This window comes from Neofelis nebulosa, chromosome 11 (assembly GCF_028018385.1).
Source record: "Neofelis nebulosa isolate mNeoNeb1 chromosome 11, mNeoNeb1.pri, whole genome shotgun sequence".
NCBI classification, from domain to species: Eukaryota; Metazoa; Chordata; class Mammalia; order Carnivora; family Felidae; genus Neofelis; species Neofelis nebulosa.
The window spans coordinates 59,542,401-59,565,477 of NC_080792.1; the positions used below are offsets into that span (position 1 = coordinate 59,542,401).

Consider the following 23,077-nt stretch of genomic DNA (forward strand, 5'->3'; position numbering starts at 1 on the left):
CCACATCGCCTCCTCTTTTCTAGTTCCAGTGCTAAGCACAGTGCCAGGCACTGGCTAAGGACGCAGCAAATTTTAGTGAACTGCTGAACGAAGGCTCTGCCCTAGCAGATCCTTATTCACTGGCTCTGAGTCAGAGCCCAGAAACCTGCCTTTTTAATAAATCCGGCCTCCAACATGAGATAACAAGAGTTCAAGTGTCAGCTCTGCAAGGTAGCAGGCTGGGCTACTCCACCACTAGGTGCCTCTGTCTTGCATCCCCATAACGGGACCATCACCGCTGCCTCAAGTGGTTGCCGTAGAGAGTCACCGAGCTCGGGTACGTCAAATGGGCGGCTGCGCGACATGCACTTGCTAAGTCCAGGGACTGGGCCTCACAGAGGGTCTGCCCCAGGTAGGCGGACAAAGAAGCCTGAGATGGGGGCGGGGAAGAGGGCGGAGGGAAAGCGCGCGTGGGCGCCCGGGTGGGTGTCCTTGGGGGCCGGAGTGTGGCCGCTGTTGGGCGTGACCCGAGGGCGGGACGGGCCTTCGTGCGTGAGCGGGGCGGGGCCGTGGCTGGGGGCGGGACCGCGGCCGTGGGCCTGGCGGGGGCGGGGCCGGGGGGCGGGGCCTTCGCGCGGGCCGGGCCGGGGCCGGACTGGAGACTGGGCGCCGGGCCTGGCGGGGGCGGGGCCGGGGCGTGCGCTGACAGGAGCGCCCCGGGAGTGAGAGACGCCTCCTGTCGGGAGCTGGCGGCGGCGGGGAGCCGAGGGCGGGCGGAGGGACCGGGGGAGCTGGGGGGAGGGCGGTGGCGGGCCTGTCTCTTTAAGGTGCCCGAGGCTCGCGGGCGCAGCGCTGAGGGACGGCGCGGAGGCGCGGCCTGCCTCCCTCGCACAGCCCGGCGGCGCGCCCAGGGCTCGGGTGACTTGCGGGGAAACGAGGGCCAGGCGGCCTGGCGGCGCCACGGCGCACGGTGAGCGGGAGCAGGCGGGGCAGCGTCTGCGGCCGGGGAGGGTCCGGGCCCCGAGTCCGGCCTCTGGAGGCAGAGGCCGCGGCGGGCTCTCGCGGCCGGGAGGAGCGGAGCAGCCCCCGCGCGGCCTGGGCCCCGCCTACGCGCTGGACGAAGTGGGGGCGCCGCCCGGTGGGTGCTGGGCGCGGGCGCGCAGGCCGGCGGCACCCCTGCGGCCCCCTCCCCTGCCTCGCTTTCAGCGGCGCGTCGGTGAGCGGGGGTGAAGAGCCGCCGTGGCCTCTGCCTCGCCAACCGGCAGCTGGGGGCTCCGTCCGGAGGCACAAAGGCTGCTGTCAGTGCCATCCCCCTTGGGGACCACGCACAGGTCGCCAGAGCCGGAGAAACTGGTCCCCACGTACGAAAACAGTTTCGATGCGGCACCGTTCCTGACTCCTCAGGAAAAAAGGAGAGGCCCTTTAAACAATTGTTACCTGCTTTGTACTTGCCCTTGTTTACTTGAATACTTTTTCCAGTAAGCTTTGGGGAGTAGGATGGAGACAACCATAAGAGATGGGGGGAAAGTCCCAGTTTTAGTGAGTGTAGGGTGAAAACTAGTTCTGGAAAAAAAAATCACTTTTCAAAATACCTTCTTTGGCCTCCACGAATATGTACTGGTGGCACCAGAAATCATCCGACTTGGTATGTGCTGTTAAATATATTAGAAAGTTGGGTTACTAACGGTCTTTCGGAATACTTTGTGGGCCTCGCCAGGGCTTTCTCTTTCAAAATTGAGTCATACCTGGTGCAAAGCCCTTTATTCTTTTCACCTTCTTAGAGCTTTTGTTTTACTGTATTTTGTAATGCTTGGAGTAAAAGTTTACAATAATCATAAAGGCTCCATAAACTCACCTTTTATCTATCTGACATCAATAATCATTTACTTTAATTGATTCTGGGGGGGGGGGGGGTTGGTGTTTGAACTCGAAGAAGTTTTATCTTTTTAAAAAGCTTACTAACCATGTTAGCCTAACCACTGTTTAGCCACTATCAGGATTTGTGCTGGTCTTGTTTTCCTTTTCCTTTTTAAAATGTACTGTCTTCTTAATAACGTTGCAGAATCTATGGTACCTATGGTATAGGCTTAAAAGAACATCTTCACATTTTAAGAAATTACTCGGAGTTCTTAATGCAGTAGATAATTTACTACCCCCTTGGTTATTTGCTAAGTTATTTAAGAAATGACTGTCACCTCAACTTCTTTCTCTGAGCTGCTTCAAGCTCATAGCTTCTGGCTAATTATGTGAAGACAGAAAATGAGATAGTCATAAATAATCATTAGAATAATTTGCAGTTTTAAAATTTGTTAAACGTTTTATATTATGGTACTATATTAATAGTTTTTATATAGGTTTAAGGTTGAATAATGGGCCTAAAGCTAAAGTGGTGCAGTATTAAAACTAGTTATTTGCCTCAGTAATCCGTTGGTATATATGTGTGTGTATACACACACACACACACACACACACACACATGTATTTGCAGTTTGCTGACAAGACATTACTATATAAAGTAGTTGGTTTTGACTGTTTAATCACTCATTGAAAATGTCCTTTAAATGATCACTCAAAAGTTGTTTAATACAAATAATGAGTCTTGCTTTATTTGTTTTGCTTTCCATTTCTGTATTTGTTCTTAACCTAGTCCTTGCCTTTGAATTAAAGTTTTGTTTTGTTTTGTTTCTTTTTGTTTGTTGGTTTAGCTTCCTGGGAGTTGATTGTCTTTGAAGAACCATGAAGTCACATTCTGTTGTTATGCTTACTCTGGCCATTCTGGTGTTCCTGACTTGGGTCCCTGAGTCACTGAGTTGTAACAAAGCACTCTGTGCTAGCGATGTGAGCAAATGCCTCATTCAGGTAGGACTAAGCATACTTTTTATTAATATTAAAACGTGGGGGCACCTGGGTGGCTCAGTGGGGTTGAGCATCCGAGTCTTGATTTGGGCTCAGGTCAAGATCTCACAGTTGTGGGATTTAGCCCTGTGTCCGGCTCAGTGCTGAGTGTTGAACCTACTTGGGATTCTCTTTCTCCCTCTCTCTCTGCCCCTCCCCTGCTTGTGCTTTCTCTCTCAAACTAAATAAATAAACATTAAAAAAATAAAATGTAGTATAGATATACAGTGCATAGATATAGATATAGAGTATATGTATATTACAGAGTAAGGCCTGAGTATGAGGTCAAGGCCTGAGGTACTGAACCGTGACACAGAGTCTAGGTTTTTACCCCTCATAGTTTTCTTGCATATGAGCCATGTCAGATTCAAGGAGTTTCGTCTTGAAAATAATACCCGGCTTCATAAATATGCCATTACAAAGTGATGAGTATGCCATTCAGATAAAGAAAAGAAAAGAAAAGGGTTCCCTTGTGTTACCTAGTTTGTATACCAAAGAAGTTCAATGACTATATTTAGAAAAAAAATTTAGCTAGTCAAATAATAGATACCTTGTTCCTTCATATAATGGTTGTCTATTCTGTGCAACAAGCTATTCCAAATGTAGCAACTTAATGCAGCAAACATTTATTATTTCATGCGGCGACCGAGGCTTCAGAGTCTAGGAGCGCTTAGCTGGCTGGTTCTGGCTCAGCGACTCTCGTAAGGTTGTAGGCAAATGGTCAGCTGAGATTGGAGAATCTGCTTCTAAGGTACTCGACAGTTACCTCTCTTTCAGTCCTCAGGATAAGCCTAGTGGTATAGCTACCACTTTCATTTTTCTAAAGAAAAAAATGAGGTTAAATAATTTGGTTTGGTTCGTCTAGCAAGTAAGTGGCTGTGGAACAGTCTTTGACTCCAAATCCTGTGGCCTTCCAACTAAACATACTAGTTACTACGCCATAAAGTTGTGTTAATTAGCGGTGAACTTCACGTCTTATATAGCTGTTCTCTTTTTTTCCCCATCCCATTAGGCCATCAGCAGTTTTGTGCCTTTTGTGTGTCTGTATTTATGAGCCTCCCTTTTAGTTATTGGCTGTTGGCTAAGAAATCCAGTAACCACACATGTTAGAATTCTGTGTAATGTATGAGTCAGCTACGTCCTGGCTGTGATCCCAACATGGAGCACTTGGGTGTGTGTTCTAGAAGTGGTAGGGGTTTTGGGGCGCCTGGGTGGCTCAGTCGGTTGAGTGTCTGACTTCAGCTCAGGTCACGATCTCACGGTCCGTGATTTCGAGCCCCGCATCAGGCTCTGTGCTGACAGCTCAGAGCCTGGAGCCTGCTTTGGATTCTGTGTAGCCCCTTCTCTCTGCTCCTCCCCCACTCATACTCTGTCTCACTCTGTCTCTCAAAAATAAATAAATGTTAAAAAAATAGAAGTGATAAGGGTTTTTATAGATTTGAGGCATTTTGTATTTATTTTGGACATTTTGGTCCTTTTCTTTAATAGTTGAACTTCTAGGAAGCCTGGCCTTTATCTGAGTGTGGTTTGCCACCGTCTCATACTCTCTTCACCCTTGCTTTGCATTTCAAACCAAAACATGTAAATATTTGTTGGTTGGTTTTTAATTCTTTGGCTGTGGACTTTTTCAAGCATAAGTAGAAGAGAGGAGTATAAAGCCCAGCAGTGACAGCAGTCATTAACTCAGGGCTACTTTGTTTCATCTGTGCTCCTCTATACTGCCCACCCCAGCTACATCTTAACTTCAGGCAAATTCCTGATATCATTTTATCATGATTCTAATCTCTACATTTTAGAGATAAGAACTCTTTAAAACATATTAACAATTTAGGGGGTGCCTGGCTGGGTGAGTTGCAAGAGCATATAACTTTTTTTTCTTTTTCTTTTTGAGAGAGATAGAGGACCTTAAGCAGACTCCATACTCAGCACGGAGTCCAATGCAGGGCTCGATCCCATGATTCTGGGATCATGATCTGAGCCGAAATCAAGAGTCAGACACTCAACCAACTGAGCCACTCGGGTGCCCTGCAAGAGCATGTGACTCTTGATCTCAGGGTTGTGATTCAAGGCCCACGTTGGGTGTAGAGATTACTTTGAAAAAAATAAATAAAGATTAACAGTTATTTTGAGTATCGTCTAATTTCATACATGGAAGTTTTGATATGGTATGTCTGCTTAGGCTCATGCTAGCAGAAAATTTTGTAGTCTGTACGTGAAGTCTAGCTTTTGCTCTGGTCTGATGGGGAAGCTGTGATACTTCCCAGGTTGTTTCAATGTAGCTTCATAATTCATTATTAGAAATAGAGTCTCATGGGGTGTCTGGGTGGCTCAGTCGGTTAAGCATCCAGCCCTTTGTTTCGGCTCAGGTCATGATCTCACAGTTCATGGAATCGAGCCCCATTTGGGCTTTGTGCTGACAGTGTGGAGACTGCTTAGGAATCTCTCTCTCACTCTATCTATGCCCCTCTGTCTCTCTCTCTCTCAAAATAAGTAAGGAAAGAAAGAAAGAGAGAGAGAGAGGAAGGAAGGAAAGGAAGGAAGGAAGGAAGGAAGGAAGGAAGGAAGGAAGGAAGGAAGGAAAGAAGGAAGGAAGGAAGGAAGGAAGGAAGGAAGGAAGGAAGGAAGTCTCTCACAGTGATTTTTATATTCATGTTTAGGTGGAAATTCACTTACATCCCTAGTTATTTTTGACTCTCCAAATCTGTAATTTCCATTAGTTCAAATAATTTACTTCTAAAAAACTTTAAAAAAACATTTACTTATTTTTGAGAGACAGAGAGAGACAGAATGTGAGTGGGGAAGGAGCAGAGAGAGAGGGAGACACAGAATCTGAAGCAGACTCCAGGCTCCGAGCTGTCAGCACAGAGCCTGACACGGGGCTCGAACACACGAACCGTGAGCTCGTGACCTGAGCTGAAGGCAGATGCTTAACCGACTGAGCCACCCAGATGCCCCTAGTTCAAATAATTTAAAATTGGATTTTATTAAAATGAATTGCTTGGTAAAGGAATATTTTTAAAAGATAGCTTTTGGGTGCCCGGGTGGCTCAGGTGTTAAGCATTTGCCTTTGGCTCAGGTCATGATCTCACAGTTCATGAGCTTGACTCCCACACTGGGTGAGCTTGAGCCCTGCTTCCGGTGAACACGAGCCCCACTTCAGGTGAAACACAAGCCCTGGATGAGCCCCACGTCTCTCTCTCTCTCTCTCTCTTTTTCTCTCTTTGCCCCTTATGAGATTCTTTCTCTTTGCCCCTTGTGGTTTTCTCTCTCTCTCTCTCTCTCTCTGTCTCTCACTCGCTTGTACCCTCTGTCTCAATCAATCAGTCAATAAAAAAAAATAGTTTTTGGTTGATATTAATAAACACCATCAAAGGTTTTTGGTTTGTTTCTTTTGCTTTTAAGATTAAAAATATGTGGGGCGCCTGGGTGGCGCAGTCGGTTAAGCGTCCGACTTCAGCCAGGTCACGATCTCGCGGTCCATGGGTTCGAGCCCCGCGTCGGGCTCTGGGCGGATGGCTCAGAGCCTGGAGCCTGTTTCCGATTCTGTGTCTCCCTCTCTCTCTGCCCCTCCCCTGTTCATGCTATGTCTCTCTCTGTCCCAAAAATAAATAAAAAAACCTTGAAAAAAAAAAATTAAAAAAAAAAAAAAAAAAAAAAGATTAAAAATATGTACCATAGGGGCACCTGGGTGGCTCAATCGGTTGAGCGTCTGACTTCAGCTCGGGTCATGATCTCGGTTCGTGGGTCCGAACCCCGCGTCGGTCTCTGTGCTGACGACTCAGAGCCTGGAGCCTGCTTCGGATTCTGTGTCTCCCTCTTTCTGCCCCTCCCCCGCTCATGCCCTCTCTGTCTCTCTCAAAAATAAATAAACATTTAAAAAAATTTAAAAATATGTAATTAAAAAACTTAAAAAAGTAAAGAGTACTATATGAGTGTAAAAACTGGAAAATTGAGTGAGCTTCACCTGTTAAATGGCGAGTTCACTGGTAAATTCACTGGAAAGAAACTAGGACTTGTTTTCTTTACCATGGATTCCGTGATGCTAACGTTTCTCAGGATCTTGTTCCTTCAGAGCCAGGAATCGTCAAATCTTTCTCTGGAGTAGTAGAGACAATGCTTCTGGTGCATAGTGGCAAAGTATTTGAAATTAAAGATATCGTGGGCTTGGGGCACCAGGGTGGCTCAGTCGGTTAAGTGTCCAACTCTTGATTTCAGCTTAGGTCGTAATCTCATCGTTCGTGACTTCGAACACCGCATCCGGCTCCACGTGCCTGGTTGGGATTCTCTGTCTCCCCCTCCCGCTGCCCCTTATGTGCATGCGCTCTTTCTCTCTCTCTCAGAAATAAATACACATTTTTTTAAATAAATAAAAACAAAACTATTGCAGGCTCAAGACTCGGGGATTTTCTTGTTCATTTATTCATCAGCACTTATTGGACATTGAAGTAAAATGTGATTAGTCCCAATATTTGACTGATTTTCGGGACTCCAAAACTCCGGCAGATTATTTCACATCTTCAGCTTTATTTTCCTTGTGTTCCATTTACTATCTGGGTACGTAACAAACCACCCCCAAAATCAGTGCCTGAAAACAACATTGATTTTGGCCACGAATTTGCAATTTGCAGGGCTTGGTGGGATAGCTCATGTCTGCACCACACAGCACTAGGGCAGCTTGAAGGACTGGGGGCTGGAGTTATTGGAAGCAGCATTATTCCCTAGACCTTTCTCCAGTGATAGAAACAGTCTACACCTGCCCTGTCCAGTGAAGTAGAAGCTAGCAGCTATGTGTGGCTATTGAGCACTTGAAATATAACTCGTGTGATTGAAGAATAGACTTTGAAATTTTGTTTAATTTTAAGTAATTTATATTTAAGTAGCTATATGTGACTGGCGGTCGCTGTGCTGCATCCCACAGATCTGAAGGCTCACTGATAAGTCTAACACTGGGGCTAGAAAGATTCTTCAGCATGCTCATTCTCCCTCTGTCCCTCTCTCTCTCTTTCTCTCTTCCTCACTCTCACTCACTTTCTCAGTTCTGTCTTTATATGACCTCTCTAGTGTGCTGGTTTAAGACTAGCCAGTCACCTCCATGTTGGCTCTGGGCTCCCAAGATATGTGTGCCGTGAAAGAGAGCCGGAGGAATCTTCTTGCCTTTCATGGCCTCACCCGAGAGGTTACCTACTACTCCCACAATGGTCATAAGTCCACCTAGGTTTAAGTGGAGGGAACATAGGCCCTGCCTCTGATAGAGGAGCATAAGAAGAGCATGTGGATGGCATAAAGTGCATGGACATCTTTGGGAAATACAATATGCTACGTATTAAGTGTAAAATAAATTGTCTGGCTGGGAGATCTCAAAGTTTCCTTCTAGTTCTTTTTTTTTTTTTTTAAGTTTATTTACTTATTTTTGTTTTGAAAGAGAATGAACAAGCAGGGGAGGGTAGAGAGAAGGAGAGACAGAATCCCAAGCAGGCTCCATGCCATCAACACAGAGCCCAATGCAGGACTCTTAACTCTTGAACTATGGGATCATGACCTGAGCCAAGATCAAGAGTCGGATGCAACCAGGTGTCCCAGTGTTTTTTATTTTTATTTTTATTTTATTTTATTTTATTTTATTTTATTTTATTTTATTTTATTTTATTTATTTTTGAGAGAGACAGAAACAGAGCGTGAGTGGGGGAGGGGCAGAGAGAAAGGGAGACACAGAAGGTGAAGCAGGCTCCAGGCTCTGAGCTGTCAGCAAAGAGTCCAACAAGGGGCTTAACTCTTGAACTGGGAGATCATGACCTGAGCTGAAGTCAGACTGAGCCACCCAAGCACCCCCCTGCTTTTTTTAAAAAATCAGAGTAAGAAGGCCTTTTCCCCTCTTTCTTTAATGGAAGTTTAATTGACATACAATGTAGCATTAGTTTCAAGTGTACAACATATTGATTTGACAATTCTTTGTTACTCAGTGCTCACTATGATGAGTGTCGTTACCATCTGTCACCATACAATGTTATTACAGTATTATTGACTGTATTCCCTATGCAGTACTTTTCATCTCTGTGATTTATTTATTTTATACCTGGAAGTTTGTACCTCTTAATCCCCTTTATCTATTTTGCCTACCCACAGCTACCCCCCACCCCTCACCTCCCGCCACAGCCGTTAGTTTGTTCTCTGTATTTCTATTTTTAACTTTTTGAGTAACATCCTTACTGTTTCCTACAGTGGTTGCACCAACTTACATTCCCACCAATGGTACATGAGGGTTCCTTTTACTCCACATCTGTGCCAACACTTGTTATTCACCGTCTTTTTGATGATAGCCTTTCTGACTGGTGTGAAGTGATATCTCATTGTGGTTTTGATTTGCATTTCCCTGATGATTAGTGACCTTAAACATCTTTTCATGTGTCTGTTGGCCATCTGTATGTCTTTGGAAAAATGTCTCTTCAGGTCCTCTTCCCATTTTTAATTGGATTATTTGTGGGTTTTTTGGTGTTGAGTTGTATGAGTTCTTTATATATTTTGGGTATTAACCCCTTATCAGATATATTATTTGCAAATATCTTCTCCCATTCACTAGGTTGCCTTTTTTTGTTGTTGGTGTTTTTTTTTTGCTGTGCAAAAGCTTTTTATTTTGGTGTAGTCCCACTAGTTTGCTTTTGCTTTTGTTTCCCCTGCCTCAGGAGACGTATCTAGAAAAATGTTGCTAAGACTGATGTCCAAGACATTATTGCCTATGTTTTCTTTAAGGGGTTTTATGGTTTCAGGTCTCACATTTAGGTCTTTCATCCATTTTGAGTTTACTTTTATGTGTGGTGTAAGAAAGTGGTCCAGTTTCATTCACATGTAGCTGTTGAGTTTCCTCAGCGCCATTTATTGAAGAGACTGCCTTTTCCCCATTGTATATTCTTGCTTCCTTTGCTGTAGATTAATTGACCATATAGGTGTGGGTTTTTTTCTGGGCTCTCTACCCTGTTTCACTGATCTATGTGTCTGTTTTTGTGCCCGTACCATATTGTTTGGGTCACTACAGCTTTGTGATATTACTTGAAGTCCAGAATTGTGATGCCTCACCCTTTGCTTCTCTTTTTCAAGATTGCTTTGGCTTTTGGGGGTCTTTTGTGATTCAATACAAATTTTAGTATTATTTGTTCTAGTTCTGAAAGCTAGAAAATGAAAAATGCTGTTGGTATTTTGGTAAGGATTGCTTCAAATGTGTAGATTGCTTTGGGTAGTATAGACATTTAAACAATATTTGTTCTTCCTATCCAGGAGCATGGAATGTCTTTCCATTTCTTTGTGTCATCTTCAGTTTCTTTCACCAGTTTCTGATAATTTTCAGAGTATAGGTTTCTCACCTCCTTGGTTAAATCTATTCCTAGTTATTTTATTCTTTTAATGAAATTGTAAATGGGATTGTTTTCTTATTTTTCTTCTACTTCATTATTACTGTACAGAAATGCAATCGATTTCTGTATGTTAATTTTGTATTCTTCAACTTTACAGAATTCATTTATCAGTTCTAGTAGTTTTTTGGTGTAATCTTTAGGGTTTTCTATATATAGTGTCATGCCATCTGCAAAGACTGAGTTTTACTTCTTCCTTACCAATTTGAATGCCAATTATTTCTTTTTCTTGTCTGATTGCCACAGGTAGGACTTCCAGTACTATGTTGAGTAAATGTAGTGAGAGTGGACATCCTTGTCTTGTTCCTGATCTTAGAGGAAAAGCTTTCAGTTTGTCACCATTGAATGTGATTTTAGCTGCGGGATTTTGATATGTGGCTCTTTTTGTGTTGAAACATTTTCACTCTAAACCCACTCTGTACAGTTTCATCATGGATGTACTTTGTCAAATGTTTTTTCTGCATCTTTTGAGGTAGTCATATTGTTTTTATCCTTCCTCTTGTTGATATGATATATCTTGTTGATTGATTTGCAAATAGTGAACCAACCTTGCATCCTTGGAATAAATCCCACTTAATTGTGGTAAACTATTTTTTTAATGTATTGTTGAATTTGGTTTGCTAATATTTTGTTCAGGATTTTACATCTATGTTCACCACAGATAAATGGCCTTTAGTTTTCTTTTTGGGGGGTATCTTTATCTGGTTTTGGTATCAGGGTAATGCTGGCTTCCCCTTTTATTTTTTGGAATAGTTTGAGAAGAATAGGTATTAACTCTTCTTTAAATGTTTGTTAAAATTCACCTGCGAAGCTCTCTGGTCCTGGACTTTTGTTTGTTGGGAGTTCTTTGACTACTAATTCAATTTCCTTACTAGTAATTGGTCTCTTCAAATTTTTTATTTATTTCTGATTCAGTTTTGGAAGATTGTATGTTTCTAGGAATTAATCTGTTTCTTTTTAGGTTGTCCAATTTGTTGGCATATGACTTTTCATACTGTTATCCTTTGTATTTCTGTGTGGCGATTTATCCTCCTTCATTTCTGATTTTATTTATTTGAGCCCACCCTCTTTTTTTCCTTGATGAGTCTGGATAAATATTGATTTATTCTGTTTATTTTTTTCAAAGAATCACTTCTTGGTTTCATCGGTGTTTTCTATTGTGTTTTTGTGTCTATTTCATTTATTTCTGGTCTAATCTTTAGTATTTCCTTCCTTCTACTAGCTTTGGGCTTTGTTTGTTGTTGTTTGTTTGTTTGTTTGTTTTAGCTCCTTTAGTTGTAAGGTTAGGTTGTTTATTTGGGATTTTTTTCATTCTTATGATAAACCTATATTGCTATAAACTTCCCTTTATGAACTGCTTTTGCTGCATCCCAAAGGTTTTGGACTGTTGTGTCTTCATTTCCATTTGTCTTCATGTATTTTTTGATTTCCTCTTTGATTTCATGGTTGACCCATCTGTTGTTTAGTAGCATTTTGTTTAGCTTCTGTGTGTTTGCAGTTTTTCCAGTATTATTTCTTGTAATTGATTTCCAGTTTTCATTGTGGTTGGAAAAGATGTTTACTATGATTTCAGTCTTCTTAAATTTACTGATACTTGTTTTGTGGTCTAACATGTGATCTGTCCTGGAGAATGTTCCATGTGTACATGGAAAGAATGTGTATTTTGCTGTTTTTGGATAGAATATCCTGTGTGTGTCTGTTAGGTCCTTCTAGTCTAATGTGTTGTTCACAGTCGCTGCTTCCTTGTTGGTTTTCTGTCTGAATGATCTACCCACTGATGTAAGTGGGGTGTTAAAGTCCCCTGTGGTTGTTGTATTGCTCTCAGTTTCTCCCTTTATGTTTGTTAATATTTGCCTTGTGCATTTAAATGCTCCTATGTGGCATGCATAAATATTTATAATTGTTACATCTTCTTGTTCGATTGATCCCATTGTCACTGTGTAGTGCTTTCTTTGTCTCTTGCTACAGTCTTTGTTTTAAAGTCTGTTTTGTCTGATACAAGTATTGCTGCTCCAGCTTTTTTTTCATTTTCATGTGCATGGTGGATGTTTCCACCCCTTCCCTTTCAGTCTTTATGTATGTTTAGGTCTGATGTGAGTCTCTTATGAGCAGCATGTAGATGGGTCTTGTTTTTTTGTCCATTCAGTCACCCTTTGTCTTTTGATTGAAGCTTTTTAAAAAATGTTTTTATTTTTTATTTTTGAAAGAAGGAGAGAGAACACACATGTGAGCAGGGGAGGGGCAGAGAGGAGGGGGACAGAGGATCTGAAGCAGGCTCTGCACTGACAGCAGAGAGCCCCATGCTGGGCTCAAACTCACGAACCATGAGATCATGCCCTGAGCCGAAATCAAGAGTTTGATGCTTAACTAACTAAGCCACACAGGCACCCCTCGATTGGAGCTTTTAAAGTAATTATCGATAGGGGCGCCTGGGTGGCTCGGTCGGTTAAGCGTCCGACTTCGGCTCAGGTCATGATCTCGCGGTCCGTGAGTTCGAGCCCCGCATCGGGCTCTGTGCTGACAGCTCAGAGCCTGGAGCCTGTTTCAGATTCTGTGTCTCCCTCTCTCTGCCCCTCCCCCGTTCATGCTCTGTTTCTCTGTCTCAAAAATAAATAAATGTTAAAAAAAAAAATTAAAGTAATTATCGATAAATATGTACTTATTGCCATTTTGTTCATTGCTTTCTGACTGTTTGTGTAGTTCCTAAAGGTCCCTTTTTAAAAAGTCAAATGGTTAGAAGGATACATGATGAAAAACAATCCCTCGAGTAATCCTTTTTACTCTCCATTTTGTTATTCAGGTTGAACCACTTTTAATCTTCCAAGTGGTAGTTTACATTTTCACTTCTTTTTTTTTTTTTAATGCTTATTTATTTAATCATTTAGAGACAGAGACCACGTGCATGTGTGTGCCTGAGTGGGGGGAGGGGCAGAGGAAGACGGAGAGAGAGAGAATCCCAAGCACACTCTGTGCTGTCAGCTCAGATCCCCACATGGGGCTTGATTCTACCAACCTTGAGATCATGACTTGAGCCGAAGTTGGACAGTTAACAGACTGAGCCAAAGTTGGAACTTAACCGACTGGCTCAGTCAGTTAAGTATCTGTCTTCTACTCAGGTCATGATCTCATGGTTTGTGGGTTTGAGCCTCTGTTCTCTGAAGCCTGCTTCAGATTCTGTCTCCTTCTCTCTGCCCCTTCTCTGCTTGCGCTCTGTCTCTCTCTCAAAAATAAATAAAACATTAAATTTATTTATCTATCTATCTATCTATCTATCTATTTATGTATTTATTTAGAGAGAAAAAGAGTGTGTGTGCATGAGCAGGGGAAGGACAGAAAGAGAGAATCCCAAGTAGGCTCCACATTGTCGGTGTAGAGCCCTACAAGGGGCTTGAACTCATGAACCATGAGATCATGACCTCAGCCAAAATCAAGAGTTAGATGCTTAACCATCCAGGTGCCCCTACATTTCTTTTCTTGAATGACTTTATTGTTCTTGAATTTCTAATTGTTTTTCTTGATTTGCATCATTAGTCATTAATACCTTATGTTGTTTTAAATTCTTAGTCTGTTCTCCTCCTAAGGGAGCCTTCAGTGTTATTGTTTCCAGACTTAACTGATGGCTCTCTAGGTCTGATTCAAGCTGTCCTATAGTGCATCCCCATTGTTACTTTCCTAAGCTGGTTCCACTATTTCTTTGATTTCGTGTCTTGTTCTTTCTTAATTTACTCTCATTTTGTTGTAACATGCCTTAGAGTGTCTTCTAACAAAGGCACTATTGGGAGATGATGTTCTGGGCGCTACATCTCTTAAAAATGAGTTTGTTCTCAGGGCACCTGGGTGGCTCAGTCAGTTGCACATCCCACTTCAGCTCAGGTCATGATCTCATGTCTCATGAGTTTGAACCCCACATCGGGCTCTGCGCTGACAGCCTGAAGCCTGCTTTGGATTCTGTGTCTCCCTCTCTCTCTCTGTCCCTCCCCCACTCATACTCTCTCTCTCAAAAAAAAAAAATGCATTTGTTCTCGGGGTGTCTGGTGGCTCAGTTGGTTAAACATCTGACTCGGTTTCAGCTCAGGTCATGATCTCACAGCTTTGTGGGTTCGAGCCCTGTATCAGGCTCTGCTCTGGCATCATGGAGCCTGATTTGGATTCTCTCCTCTCCCTCCTCTCTCTTCCCACCCATGCTTTCTCAAAATAAATAAATAAATTTTTTAAAAAATGCATTTATTCTCTCACCTTATTTATACCTGATTGATGATTTGTCTGAATATAGAATTCTGTGTTACTTTATTTTCCCTAGTAACTTTGAAGACATTTCCTAACTGTCTTTATGCTACTGGCATTCTATAATGGTAGTAAGAAGTCTGTTACCAGTCTGGTTTTTATTCTCTGTAGGTGACTTTGTTAGTCTGTTTGTTTCTTCTCTCTGGAAATGTTTGCTTTCATCTCCTTATCCTTGGTGTGGGTCTTTTTGTGTGGGCATAGTGACGGACACCTTATGAATTTTTTTTAGGGAACAGGGGTTTTGTTTTGAGCTTGAGACTGGGAGATTCCCTTTTATTATTATTTTTAAACAATATTCTCCCTTTTTTCCCTACAACTCTGGATACTGTAAATTTAAGATAGATGCTCTAAGTCCTAGTTTTTAAAAACAGCTTTATTGAGATATAATTCTAATACTATAGATTTCACCAATTTAAATGTGTGATTCACTGGTTTTTAGTGCATTCATTGAGTTATGCACTCATCACCACAGTCTACCTTTAGAACATTTTGATCACCCTAAAAAGAAACCTCATACTCATTAGCAATCACTCCCCATTCCTTCCTCCCTACCCCTAGGCAACCACTGTTCTACTTTCCATCTTTCTGTATGCCTGTTCAGGACATTTAATATGAATGGAATTATATAATATGTTATCTTTATGTCTAGCTTCTTTTATTGAGCGTAATTCTCTCATGACTCACACATGTTATGATGACTATCAGTACTTCATTATTTTATGGTCAAATAGTATTCTACTGTATAGATAGATATACCGTATTTAATTAATCCATTCATCAGTTGATGAATATTTGAATTGTTTTCACTTTTTGGCTATGGTGAATAATGCTGCCGTGAGTATTCATGTACAAGTTTTTAATGTGGCTATATATTTTCATTTCTTTTGGGTATATAGCTAGGAGTGGAATTTCTGGGTCATATTTTCTGTGTTTAACATTTTGAGGAACTGCCGAAGTATTTTCCAAAGTGACTGCATACATTTCCACCACCAGTGTATGAGGATTCCAGTGAACCTATGCCCATTTTTTAAATTGGCTTATTTGTTTTTTCATTGTTGAGTTATGAGAGTTCTTTATATATTATGACTACAAATCACTTCTCAGAAAACTGAGTTGCAAGTAATTTCTCTCATTCTGTGGGTTGTCTTTTTACCTTCCCGATGATATCATTTGCAATACAGAAACTTTAAGTTTTGATACAGTCTAATGATCTACTTGTCCCAATGATCTAATAGTCACAATGATCTACTTGTATATTTTCCTCTGAGAATTTTATAGTTTTAGCTCTTATATTTAGGTCTGTGATTTATTTTGAGTTGATTTTTGTGCATTCAACTTTATTCTGTTCCAGCACCATTTGTTGAGAATACTGTTTCTTCCGTGTGGAATTTTCTTGGCACGTTTGTTGAAAGTAATTGACCAAAAGGATAAGAGTTTATTTCTGAAATTTCACTTCTATCCCATTTATTTATATGTTTATCTTTATGTTCTCTTGATTACTGTAGCATTGTGATATATTTTGAAATTAGGAAGCTTTTAGCACAGAGCCCAAATTGGGGCTCCATCTCATGTACCATGAGATCATGACCTGAGCCAAAACTAAGAGTCCAATGCTTAACTGAATGAGCCAACCAGGTGCCCCCCCCCCAATTTTGTTCTATTCAAAGATTGTTTTGACTATTTTTGGTCCCTGGTATTACCCTATGAATTAAAAAAAAATTTTTTATGGGTATTGAGGAGGGCACCTTTTGGGATGAGCACTGGGTGTTGTATGGAAACCAATTTGACAATAAACTTCATATATTGAAAAAAAATGAACAGAAAATAAAATAAAATAAAATAAAATAAAATAAAATAAAATAAAAAAAATTTTTAATGTTTATTTTTGAGAGAGACAGAGCACGAGTGGGGGAGAGGCGGAGAGAGAGGGAACACAGAATCTGGAACAGGCTCCAGGCTCTGAGCTTTCAGCACAGAGCCCAACTCTGGACCTGAACCCACAAACCGCAGATCATGACCCGAGCCAAAGTCAGATGCTTAACCAACTGAGCCACCCAGGCACACCTACCATATGAATTTTAAAATCAGTTTGTCAATTTCTGCAATAAAGCCAGCCTTGGATTTTTTTTTTTACTAATAGCCATTACTTTTTAGAGTAGTTTTATATTTACAAAAAAATTGAGCAGAAAGTGCAGAAAGATCCAGCATACTCCTTTCCCATAGACACACCCACTCTTCCCCCAATTATTAACATCTTGCATTAGTTGGTACATCTGTTATAAGTGATGAACCAGTAGCGACACGCTATTATTAACTGAAGTCCATTAGGGTTCACTCTCTGTGTTGTATAGTTCTATGAGTTTTGACAAATGAATAATGTCATATATCTGAGATTACAGTATGGCCCAGAATAGTTTCATTGTCCTGAAAAGCTCCTGTGCTTCCCACCTGATCCTTCCTACCTCTCTCCGAGACCCCTTCCTAGAGTTTGGCAACCAGTAATCTCTTTTACTGTCTCTATAGTTTGCTCTTTCCAATTTGTCATACGGTTGGAATTATAAAGTATATAGCCATTCCAGACAGCTTTCTTTCACTTAGCAATGTACATTTGGGGCTTTTCCATGTCTTTTTGTGGCTTGATAGCTAATTTCATTTTATTGCTGATTTAGATTGCATTTTATAGATATATCATAGTTTGTCCACTGCTTCCAAGTTTTGTCAATTAAGAATAAAGCTGCTGCAAATATCCATGTGCAGATTTTTGTGTGGCCATAAATTCTCAGCTCATGGTAAATACCAAGAAACATAATTGTTACATCATATTCTAAGAGTATGTTTACTTTTCTAAGAAACTGCCAGTGGAGCACCTGACTGGCTCAGTTGGTTAAGCATCTGACTCTTGATTTTGTCTCAGGTCACAATCTCATGGTTCCTGAGATCAAGCCCTGGGTTGGGCTCTGTGCTGACAGTGTGGAGCCTGCTTGGGATTCTCTCTTTCCCTCTCTCTCTTTGCACCTCTCCTGCTCTCTCTCTCTCTCTCTTTCACTCTTTCTCTCTCAAAATAATTAAACGTTAAAAAAAAAGGGGCGGGGGCTGCCAAACTATCTTCCAAAGTGGTTCTATATCCTTGTCAACATTTGACATTGTCAATGTTTTAAATTTTAGCCATTCTGAAAGGAGTATATTGGTGTCTCATTTGCTTTTCTTTTTCTTTCTTTCTTTCTTTCTTTCTTTCTTTCTTTCTTTCTTTCTTTCTTTCTTTCTTTCTTTCTTTCTTTCTTTCTTTCTTTATTGTCAAGTTAGCTAACATACATTGTAGTCTTGTTTTAGGAGTAGATTCCCGTGATTCATCACTTACATACGACACCCATTGCTCATCACAACAAATGCCCTCCTCAGTGCTTATTACACATTTTCCCCACCCCCCAACCCCTGACCCCATTAAACCTCAGTTCTCTGTTTTAAGAGTCTCTTATGGTTTGCCTCCCTCTCTGTTTCTTATTTTTTCCTTCCCTTCCCCTATCATCTTCGGTTAAGTTTCTCAAATTCCACATATGAATGAAATCATATGATATCTGTCTTTCTCTGACTGACATATTTTGCTTAGAAGAATACCCTCCAGTTCCATCCACATTGTTGCAAATGGCAAGATTTCATTCTTTTTCATTGCTGAGTAGTATTCCATTGCGTATGTATACAACAGCTTCTTTATCCATTCATCAGTTGATGGACATTTGGGCTATTTCCATATTTGGCTATTATTGATAGCACTGCTATAAATATTGGGATACATGTGCCCCTTCAAAAAGCACTCCTGTATCCTTTGGATAAATTCCTAGTATTGCTGGGTCATAGAGTAATTCTATTTTTAATATTTTGAGGAACCTCTACACTTTTCCAGAGTGGCTGTACAAGTTCGCATTCCCAAAAACAGTGCAAGAGGGTTCTCCTTTCTCCACATTCTCACCAACATCTGTTGTTTCCTGAATTGTTAATTTTAGCCACTCTGAACGGTGTGAGGTGCTATCTCATTGTAGTTTTGATTTGTATTTCCTTGATGATGAGTGATGTTGAGCATTTTTTCATGTGTCTGGTAGTCGTCTGAATGTCTTCTTTGGAAAAGCGTCTATTCATGTCTTCTGCCCATTTCTTCACTGCATTATTTGTCTTTCAAGAGTTGTTACGTTCTTTATAGATTTTGGACATTAACCCTTTATCTGATATGTCATTTGCAAGTATCTTCTCCCATTCTGTCAGTTGCCTTTTAGTTTTGTTGATTGTTTCCTTTGCTGTGCAGAAGCTTTTTATCATGATGAGGTCATTTTTGCTTTTATTTCCCCTGCCTTTGTAGACATGTCAAGTAAGAAGTTGCTGTGGCCGAGGTCAAAGAGGTTGCTGCCTGTTTTCTCCTCTAGGATTTTGATTGTTTCCTGTCTCACATTTAGATCTTTCATCCATTTGGGGTTTATTTTTGAGCACGGTGGAAGAAAATGGTCCAGGTTCATTCTTCTGCATGTTGCTGTCCAGTTCTCCCAGAAACATTTGCTAAAGAGACTTTTTCCCACTGGATACTCTTTCCTGCTTTGTCGAAGATTAGTTGGCCTATATTTGTGGGCCCATCTTTGGGTTCTCTATTCTGTTCCAATAGTCTATGTGTCTGTCTTTGTGCCAATACCATACTGTCTTGATGATTACAGCTTTGTAATACAGGCTAAAGTCCAGGATTGTGATGCCTCAAGCTTTGGTTTTCTTTTCAACATTGCTTTGGCTATTTGGAGTCTTTTGTGGTTCTATACAAATTTTAGGATTGTTATAGCTCTGTGAATAAAGGTGGTGCTGTTTTGATTGGGATTGCATCGAATGTGTAAATTGCTTTGGGTAGTATTGACATTTTAACAATATTTGTTCTTCCAATCCATGAGCATAGAATGTTTTTCCATTTCTTTCTCTTCTTCAGTTTCTTTCATAAGATTTCTATAGTGTTCAGCATACAAATATTTTACCTCTTTGGTTAGTTTTATTCTTAGGTATTTTATGGTTCTTGGTGCAATTGTAAATGGGATTGATTCCTTGATCTCTTTTTGTTGCTTCATTATTGGTGTATAGAAATTCAACCGATCTCTGTATATTGATTTTATATCCTGCAACTTTGCTGAATTCATGTGTCTGCTCGAGCAGCACTTTGGTGGAGTCTTTCAGGTTTTCCATGTAGAGTATTATGTCATCTGAGAAGAATGAAAGTTCGACTTCTTCTTTGCTAATTTGGATACCTTATTTTGTTTTATTGTCTGATTGCTGAAGCTAGGACTTCCAACACTATGTTAAACAACAGTGGCGAGAGTGGACATCCCTGTCATGTTCCTGATCTCAAGGGAAAAGCTCTCAGTTTTTCCCCATTGAGGATGATATTAGCTGTGGGCCTTTCATATATGGCTTTTATGATGTTAAGGTATGTACCTTCTAGCCCAACTTTCTTGAGGGTTTTTATTAAGAAAGGATGCTGTATTTTGTCAAATGCTTTTGCTGCATCTATTGACAGGATCATATGGTTCTTATCCTCTTTTCTATTAATGTGATGTATCACGTTGATTTATTTGCAAATATTGAACCAGACTTACAGCCCAGGAATTAATCCCACTTGATCATGGCAAATGATTCTTTTAATATACTGTTGAATTCTATTTGCTAGTATCTTGTTGAGAATTTTCATATCCATGTTCATCAGACATAGTGGCCTGTAATTCTCTTTTTTTAGTGGGGTCCTCATCTGGTTTGGTAATCAAGATAATGCTGGATTCATAGAATGAATCTGGAAGCTTTCCTTCCATTTCTATTTCTTTGGAACAGCTTGAGAAGAATAGATATTAACTCTGCTCTAAATGTCTGGTAGAATCCCCCTGGGAAGCCATCTGGCTCAGGATTCTTATTTCTTGGGAGATTGTTGATAACTGATTCAATTTCTTCATTGGTTATGGGTCTGTTCAGATTTTCTATTTCTTCTGTTTGAGTTTTGGTAGTGTGTAAGTGTCTAGAAATTTGTCCGTTTCTTCCAGATTGTCCAGATGGTATGTAATTTTTCATGCTATTCTCTAATAATTGTTTGTATTTCTATTTTATCTATTTGGGTCCTCTCTTTTTGAGAAGTCTGACTAGGGGTTTATCAGTTTTGTTCATTGTTTCAAAAACCCAGTTCTTAGATTCATTGATCTGTTCTATTGTTTTTTTTGTTTTTTGTTTTTGTTTTTTGATTCTATATTGTTTATTTCTGTTCTAATCTTTATTATTTCTCTTCTTCTGCTGGCTTTGGGGTTTGTTTGCTGCTCTGTTTCTAGTTCCTTTAGGTGTGAGGTTAGGTTGTATATTTGGGACCTCTTTTGCTTCTTGAGATAGGCCTGGACTGCAAAGTATTTTCCTCCTAGGACTGTCTTTGCTGCATCCCAAAGGGTTTAGACTGTCATGTTTTTATTTTCATTTGCTTCCATATGTTTTTTAATTTCTTCTTTAATTTCCTGGTTGACCCATTCATTCTTTAGTAGGATGTTCTTTAACCTCCATGTATTTGGGGGCTTTCCAAACTTTTTCTTGTGGTTGATTTCAAGTTTCACAGTGCCGTGATCTGAAAATATGCATGGTGTGATCTCAATCCTTTTTGAGGGCTGTCTTGTGACCCAGTATGTGATCTATTTTGGAGAATGTTCTGTGTGTATTCAAGAAGAATGTGTATTCTGGAGCACCTGGGTGGCTCAGTCGGTTGGGTGTCTGACTTCGGCCCAGGTCATGATCTCATGGTTCGTGGGTTTGAGCCCCATGTCGGGCTCTGTGCTGACAGCTCAGAGCCTGGAGTCTGCTTTGAATTCTGTGTCTCCCTCTCTCTCTGCCCCTTCCCTACTCATACTCTGTCTCTCTCTGACTCTCAAAAATAAATAAACATTGGAAACAATTTTTAATTGTTTTAAATTTTAAACATTAAACAATTTTAAAAATTAAAAAAAAGAAGAATGTATATTCTGCTGCTTTTGGATGAAAAATTCTGAATATATCTGTTAAATCCATCTGGTCCAATGTGTCATGCAGAGCTGTTATTTCCTTATTGATTTCCTGCCTAGATGATCTGTACATTGTTGTAAGTGGAGTATTCAAGTCCCCTATAATCATGGTATTATTATCTATACATTTATTTATGTTTGTGATTAATTGACTTATATATTTGGGTGCTTTCTTGTTAGGGACATAAACATTTACAATTGTTACCTCTGCTTGATGGATAGACTCCTTAATTATGATATGATGCCCTTCTTCATCTCTTGTTATAGTCTGTGTTTTAAAATCTTGTTTGTCTGATAAAGTATGGCTACTCTGGCTTTCTTTTGACATCCTGTAGCATGATAGAAGCTTCTCCACATCCTCACTTTCAATCTGCAGGTGTCCTCAGGTCTAAAATGAGCCTCTTGTAGGCAGCGAATAGATGGATCTTGTTTTTTCATCCATTCTGATACCCTATGTCTTTTGATTGAGGCATATAGTCCATTTACATTCAGAGTGATTTTTGAAAGATATGGATTTAGTGTCATTGTGTTATCTGTAAGTTTTGTGCTTGTAGTGTTGTCTCTGGTCCTTTGTTGTTTTCTACTCACAGAGTCCCCTGTAGGTTTTCTTACAGGGCTGGTTTAGTGGTCATGAACTCCTTTAGTTTTTATTTGCCTGGGAAAGCCTTTATCTCTTCTGTTCTGGATGACGGCCTTGCTGGATAAAGGATTCTTGGCTGCATATTTTTCCTATTCAGCACATTGAATATTTCCTGCCCCTCCCTTCTGGCCTGCCAAGTTTCAGTGGACAAGTCTGCTACAACCCTTATGTGTTTACCCTTGTAGGTTAAGGCCCATTTGTCCCTAGATGCTTTCAGAATTCTCTCTTTATCTTTGTATTATGCCAGGTTCACTGTGATATGTCGTGGTGTTGACCTGTTTTTGTTGATTTTGAAGGGAGTTCTCTGTGCCACTTGGACTCGGATGCCTGTTTCCTTCCCCAGATTAGAGAAGTTCTCAGCTATAATTTGTTCAAATAAACCTCCTGCCCCTTTCTCTCTTTCTTCTTCTTCTGGAACTCCTATGATACAGATATTATTTCATTACATTGAATCACTTAGCTCTCGAATTCTCCCCTCATGTTCTAGTAATTTCCTTTCCCTCTTTTTTTCAGCTTCATCATTTTCCAGAATTTTATTTTCTATTTCACCTATTTGCTCCTCTGCTTCTTCCATCCTTGCTGTCACTGTATCTAGTGTATTTTGCATCTCATTTATAGTACTTCTCAATTCATTGTGACTATTTCTTAGGTCTTTAATCCCTGCAGCAATAGATTCTCTGCTGTCACCTATGCTTTCTTCAAACCCAGCTATTAGTCTTATGACTGTTATTCTAAATTCTTGTTCAGATATGTTGTTTATTTTGAGCAATTCTCTGGCTGTCGTTTCTTCCTGGAATTTCTTTTGAGGAGAATTCTTCAGTTTTGTCAGT

The 23,077-nt window shown here is 40.5% G+C and overlaps 1 protein-coding gene across 2 annotated transcripts in view; it reads left to right on the forward strand.

Moving 5' to 3' along the window:
- Positions 1 to 761: 761 nt before the first annotated feature.
- Positions 762 to 23,077, forward strand: part of TWSG1 (twisted gastrulation BMP signaling modulator 1) — a 72,969-nt gene continuing 50,653 nt past the window's right edge. The window contains exons 1-2 of one of the 2 annotated variants that reach the window (XM_058692700.1): positions 762 to 949; positions 2,685 to 2,838. In XM_058692700.1, coding sequence (XP_058548683.1) covers positions 2,716 to 2,838 — 123 coding nt within the window. In that variant the 5' untranslated portion in view covers positions 762 to 949; positions 2,685 to 2,715. Of the gene's footprint in view, positions 950 to 1,182; positions 1,625 to 2,684; positions 2,839 to 23,077 lie in introns of those variants that run through there. The other variant, XM_058692701.1, reaches the window with a different exon arrangement.